This window comes from Electrophorus electricus, chromosome 22 (genome assembly GCF_013358815.1).
Source record: "Electrophorus electricus isolate fEleEle1 chromosome 22, fEleEle1.pri, whole genome shotgun sequence".
Taxonomy (NCBI): Eukaryota; Metazoa; Chordata; class Actinopteri; order Gymnotiformes; family Gymnotidae; genus Electrophorus; species Electrophorus electricus.
Window position 1 is genome coordinate 13,526,255 of NC_049556.1, and position 6,383 is coordinate 13,532,637.

The 6,383-nt window shown below is 42.9% G+C and overlaps 1 protein-coding gene across 1 annotated transcript in view; it reads left to right on the forward strand.

Moving 5' to 3' along the window:
- LOC113590358 (neuromedin-K receptor-like) overlaps nt 1-1,071 on the forward strand; it is a 9,441-nt gene extending 8,370 nt beyond the window's left edge. Inside the window, exon 5 of the mRNA XM_027030461.2 lies at nt 192-1,071. Within this exon, the coding sequence (XP_026886262.2) occupies nt 192-477 (286 nt within the window). The 3' untranslated portion in view covers nt 478-1,071. The remainder of the gene's footprint in view (nt 1-191) is intronic.
- The last annotated feature ends 5,312 nt before the right edge of the window (nt 1,072-6,383 follow it).

The following is a 6,383-nucleotide window of genomic DNA, read 5'->3' on the forward strand; positions in this document are numbered from 1 at the left end:
AACAGTGACATGTTGGGGTTCCACATTGTGATGTAACAGTGACATATTGAGGTTCCACATTGTGATGTAACAGTGACATGTTGGGGTTCCACATTGTGATGTAACAGTGACATGTTGGGGCTCAATGTTGTCATTTAACAGTGATGTGCTGATGTTCCCTGGTTTTCTCTCCTGGTTCCTCTACTTGCCAGGTTCCGGGCAGGATTTAAGCGAGCATTCTGCTGGTGCCCTTTTGTCCACCTGTCAGACTTGGATAAACTGGAGCTGAAGATGACCCGGTTCCACCCAACCCGCCAGAGCAGCCTGTTCACCGTGACCCGGCTGGACTCATGCGCTGACTTGCACACACACTCTTCACGCCGCAAAAGCTCCACCACCAGTCGCCATGGCAGCCTTGTCAGCCAATCACGCCATGTCACCCGAACCTCTCTGAATGGCAGTCTCCATGGTAGCACTGCAAACAACAGTGTTAATTAGCTTAGAAACACAGAACACATAGTAAATGGCATATATTAAAAAAAATACAGTTCACTCAACTGCTAAACCTCACCAGTCAGTTTGAATCATTCTTCCTAATCTAACTGTGGTTTCTAAAGTTTTCCAGTGACTGACTCAGTTGGGTTTTCAAGATGCAGTGTGATGAGCAGTGGCACTGATGAATTGGCAGTGTGTGTGTGAGTGTGTGTGATGAGGCAACCCCCCAGTCTCTTGACGTGTGCATTATTCAATATTCTTTTGGTCTATAGAGGTCTGTTTAAATATCCAAAATACACTTGAGGTTCAGAAGATAATTAACATTAAAATACAGCCAGTAAGAGCAAGTGTGGGTGAATGTGTCCAGACTGGAGTGTTCTGAATAGGTTGGGTATGGTGCAGACGATCCTTGAATGATCTCCTCATAAGTCCACAGCCCGGCGCAGCGTCTGAGAGAACACACTCTGGTGACAGGAAACAGGCCAACTGGAGGACTTGTCTTTGATTGAATAACCTTCAGTGTGTCCACAGCACAGCCTGCTGTTCCTCACGCCGTTTACATTCCCTGTAGTATCCCCCATAGTTCAGGGTCCTGCTATTAAGTCCTGCCTGCACACGTCCTGCACACGTCCTGCACACATCCTGCACATGCTTTGATGGCAAGATTTTGTAATCCTATTTTGGACTGTTTACACTGCACACATGTACAAGATTATAAAAACATAGCAAATGATTTGGGAAGTGAAATGTTGCTGTTATACACATGTACCTAAAGCTGACCCTGACCCAAAACTGACAGTGACCCAAAACTGACCTGGACCTAAAGATGACCCTGCCATTAAGATGGCCTGTAATGCTTCTTGTAAGTGTTTATTAGACATGTTTACATTTTAGATTAAATTTTAATAAAGCAGATCACAATCTTATAATCAAATCAGGTCTGTATCTTCTGTGTGTGTGTGTGTGTGTGTGTGTGTGTGTGTTATCTATCTCTCTCTCTCTCTCTCTCTCTCTCTCTCTCTCTCTCACTCTCATACATCATGCCTTGCTAAGTTCCTTTTACATTACCTTTGGTCAAAAAAGAATGTGCAGTTCTCCATGTAAGGGGCTATCACTCCTCTGCCATGTGATGTTGGTGCCATAGTGGGTACAGCACTCTCAAAGCCCGGGACACCTTCGGTAAGTGACCAACATAATAAAAGCAAATTTTGTCAGAAATCAATTTATAAATAAGCTCAGTTGGTTTCACAGGTTAACAGAATTTTGATGTGTTCATTAAAACAAAGACTGATTGACATCACCTTTTATGAGGAACAGTTCCAGAGCCTCACATCCATCCCTCATATAGCACATCTCCACTCAGTGGAAAAAAGGAACCAAAATGTCAGAGGAAGCGAAGGAGGGAAGATTAGAATTGTGACACTGCAGCAATGTGGTGCTGCCCCCACTGCACAGGCCACTTTGTGAATGAGTCCATTAGAGCAAGAGCTTCAGTCATCAGTTGTGTGTGTGTGTGTGTGTGTGTGTGTGTGTGTAAGGAGAGCATGGCCAATCCAGAGTAAGTGTGGGTAGGGTGGGGGAGTGTAGAAGAATAGCACCCATCCAATCAGACTCAACTGCAGTCAGGTAATCACTGTAATATCAACATTCAGGTAATCACTGTAATGTAAACATTCAGGTAATCACTGTAATGTAAACATTCAGGTAATCACTGTAATGTAAACATTCAGGTAATCACTGTAATATCAACATTCAGGTATTCACTGTAATATCAACATTCAGGTAATCACTGTAATGTAAACACTTTAAATGTTTTTTAAATGTTTCTACAGTCCCACCCCCAACCTTTACTGAAGAGGCACCTACACCCCAGTGGTGTTTAAACCACAGTCTTCTAACGGAGTCGTGTTTACACCCTAGTCTTCCCTGGTAGTGATGTTTACACCCCAGTCTTCCCCCAGAGTGGTGTTTACACCTGAGTCTTCTCCCAGAGTGTTTACACTCCAGTCTTTTTCCAGAGTGTTTACATCTCAGTCTTCTCTCAGAGTGTTTACACCCTAGTCTTCCCTGGTAGTGATGTTTACACCCCAGTCTTCTCCCAGAGTGGTGTTTATACCCTAGTCTTCCTTGGTAGTGGTGTTTACACCCCAGTCTTCTCCCAGAGTGGTGTTTATACCCTAGTCTTCCCTGGTAGTGGTGTTTACACCCCAGTCTTCTAACAGAGTGGTGTTTACACCCTAGTCTTCCCTGGTAGTGGTGTTTACACCCAGGTCTCTAACAGAGTGGTATTTACACCCTAGTCTTCCCTGGTAGTGGTGTTTACACCCCAGTCTTCTCCCAGCGTGGTGTTTACTCCATCACATCCACTCTGCTTTTTACTTTCATCCAGTCCAGTCCCCGTTTTTGCACATCCACAGACCCAACACAGTTCTGTGCAAAGTGAGCGTATTATACATAAATGGAGCCAAAACCTAAACCATAAAGTCATTCTAATCCTAACTCTATTCCTAATCCTAATCACAACTTTAATCCTAACTCTAAGGCTGTCTTTGAACTTTGCTTTGATGCTCCATCTAGTTTGAGTTTTCTAACACTATACTGAGTTTTCTAACACTACACTGTGAGTTTTCTAACACTATACTGTTAGTTTTGTAACACTACACTGTTAGTTATCTAACTACATTGTTAGTATCTAACACTATCCTGTGAGTTTTCTAACACTACACTGTTAGTTACCTAATACTACACTGTGAGTTTTCTAACACTAGACTGTTAGTTGTCTAACACTACACTGTTAGTTATCTAACACTATCCTGTGAGTTTTCTAACACTACACTGTTAGTTATCTAACACTACACTGTGAGTTTTCTAACACTAGACTGTTAGTTGTCTAACACTACACTGTTAGTTATCTAACACTATCCTGTGAGTTTTCTAACACTACACTGTTAGTTATCTAACACTACACTGTTAGTTATCTAACACTACACTGTGAGTTTTCTAACACTAGACTGTTAGTTTTCTAACACTACACTGTTAGCTATCTAACACTATCCTGTGAGTTTTCTAACACTACACTGTTAGTTATCTAACACTACACTGTGAGGAAGCAGATTTAACCTCCTCACCTCCTTATACAGGTTATGTATTTTATCCCAAAATGGAAACCATATGTACACACCACACAGTGGCTTCTGAAACACACACACACGCAGGCTGTGAAGGTTGGCAGTGTTTATGGAGCCGTTCATCACACTCTGGGCTTTAACAGAAACATCCTCAAACATTCACATCAGAAGTAAATATGCCGTGCAGTCGTGTAAACACTAGCACAGGCCCAGTGCCCCTGGAACAAACACCACAGTACGTTCTCCATCCGCTGGACCCACAGCTCTGCTCCAGGGCTTGTGAGGGTTTATTTGAAGTTGTCAAACATAAAGTGAACTCTCTTTTTGTGACAAGTGAGGCAGGACCAACTTCTCACTTTGCGATAATTTGATAAGTTCAAATTGTTAGCTCCCAGTTATTAGTTATTTAATAAAATGCATTAAACAAGTATTACTTAATAAAATGTTAAAACTAATAGAATAAAACTATTGTTTCATTAAAAAAAAAAGTTATTTAATAAAATGCAGACAGAATGAAGGCCCAGTGTGTGCTAGATATAGGTGGAGGTTGTGTATGCCGTAGCTCACCTGACGGAGCAGGTTGTGGTGACACCATGGTCATGGGTCCAGTTCACAACACCTGTGCTGTCATACTGAACGATACCCTGAATAAGAATCTCTGGAAAATGCTGCAAATATTCAAATGTTCCTCTAGTGAAGGTGTAGGGATAGTTCTTCAGGGGTGAAAGGTCAAACTGTGTGTGCAGTATGCATTGCAAAGACTGAAAGCCCTTCTCTGGGTGTCCTGGGATTGAGGTGAACAGATATAGTGTGAACAGTGTGATTTTTACTGGTGAACAGCTTAAAGGAGCCTGTTCAAACTGAACAGCATTTCAAAGGTGTGTTTTTGGAATTTTTTAATGAAGTATGGAACTCTGTGGAAGAGATCTGTCCCTTCAGCCTATAAAACAGTTAGAGGTGTACTCACATAGTGCACTCCTGTGTGCACTCCTGTGTGTACTCACATACTGCACTCCTGTTGTACTCCTGTATCTCTGCAGGTCTGTGTGAACCTACTGAATCTGCTCCACATGTTCTTACTGAGTTACACACTTTTTAAGTTCATTAAACTTCCCGAAATTCTTTTGTTTCCCATTTTATCTGTCTTCCTGCATTGGGAATCTTTTGTTTCCATAGACGGTGAAGTTTCTTTCGTGGATGAAAGTTCTCTAGGGGTATTATCACATGCAGATTAAGGCCCTGGAAGGGTTTGGTGTTCCAGGCCACCCGCTTATATACATAAACAGACATTTATCTTGAACGCTTCAGAATCAAATATGGTGATTCGAACAGCACAGATGCTGTGAGTTGCAATCTCAGTTCACATTCTCGCATATTCCCAACACACAATTCCCAACATTCATAACGCACCATTTAAAATGTCCCCCCACTCCAACACCCACTCTGGGACCGTAGCACTGCGGCCTCATCTCAAACGCTTCCCAAGTTGTAGGCTTTTTCTCAAGTGCCCTTGTCATTTTAAAATTGAGATCAGACAACAGATTAAATGTGTTATTCTTGAAAAGTGGCCTGAAGATAAATATTTTGGAATTCTGCAGGTCCTTTATTTTCTTTGCGTCGGTCTGTCTAAGCCCTTCTCTCGAGTGCCTGAAGAGTGAAGCGGAAATACTGTCAGCAGTTAGATATTGTTTGGTAGTCAAAGAGATGATCAGAGCTCATTCTCTTATTGAATCAGTGATGTGAGTCCACTGTGTATCGTTGTATGCTGAGATGTTCGTCATCACTGTGTGCTTGTTATTAGTGTGTTATTAGTGTGTCACCCAGTGATTCATTTGAAGGTAGACATGACAAAGGCATAATATGATATGTACATCTCTCCCCCCACCTCTCTCTCCCTCTCTCTCTCTCTCTCCCTCTCTCTCTCTCTCTCTCCCTCTCTCTCTCCCTCTCCCTCTCTGTCTCTCTTCCTCTCTCTCTCTCTCCCTCCCTCTCTCCCTCTCTCTCTCTCTCCTTCTCTCTCCCTCTCTCCCTCTCTCTCTCTCTTTCTCCCTCTCTCGCTCTCTCTCTCTCCCTCTCTCCCTCTCTCTCTCTCTCTCTCTCTCCTTCTCTCTCTCTCTCTCTCTCTCTCTCTCTCTCTCTCTCGCTCTCTCTCTATCTCGGAGAGATTGGGGAGACACTTTATTGATTTTCCTGTAGAAAAGCTGAACAAAGAATGACGTCTTTAATCTAAGATTGTACACACCCAACTCCCACATACACACACACACACACACACACACATCATTCTCATATCTCTCCCACACACACACACACATACGCATGTATCACACACTAATCATTTCTAATGCTTCTTGGATGTCCTTTGAGTCCCAGTGAAATCAGATTTGCGTTGTCTTTTCCAATCAGGTCTGATCTGTGACGGATGATTCTGTATTGAGCAGATCAATCAGGCCCATCTGGGTGAGAGAGCGTTAGTGAAGGGGTCCTGTCTGTCCGTCTGTCCTGTCTGTCTGTCTGTCCATCTGTCCTGTCTGTCCTGTCTGTCCTGTCTGTCCTGTCTGCCTGTCTGTCCTGTCTGTCCTGTCTGCCTGTCTGTCCTGTCTGTCTGTCTGTCTGTCATGTCTCCACTTATACATTATCTTCATACTGCACTCCTTCATACTGATCTGACTCCTTAATCAGTGACTATGAAGACAATTTGAAATTGTCAGTACACACACTTACAGCAGACACATATTACATCCCCGTGTGTATTTCTCCTCTCTACATGTGTGTATTTCT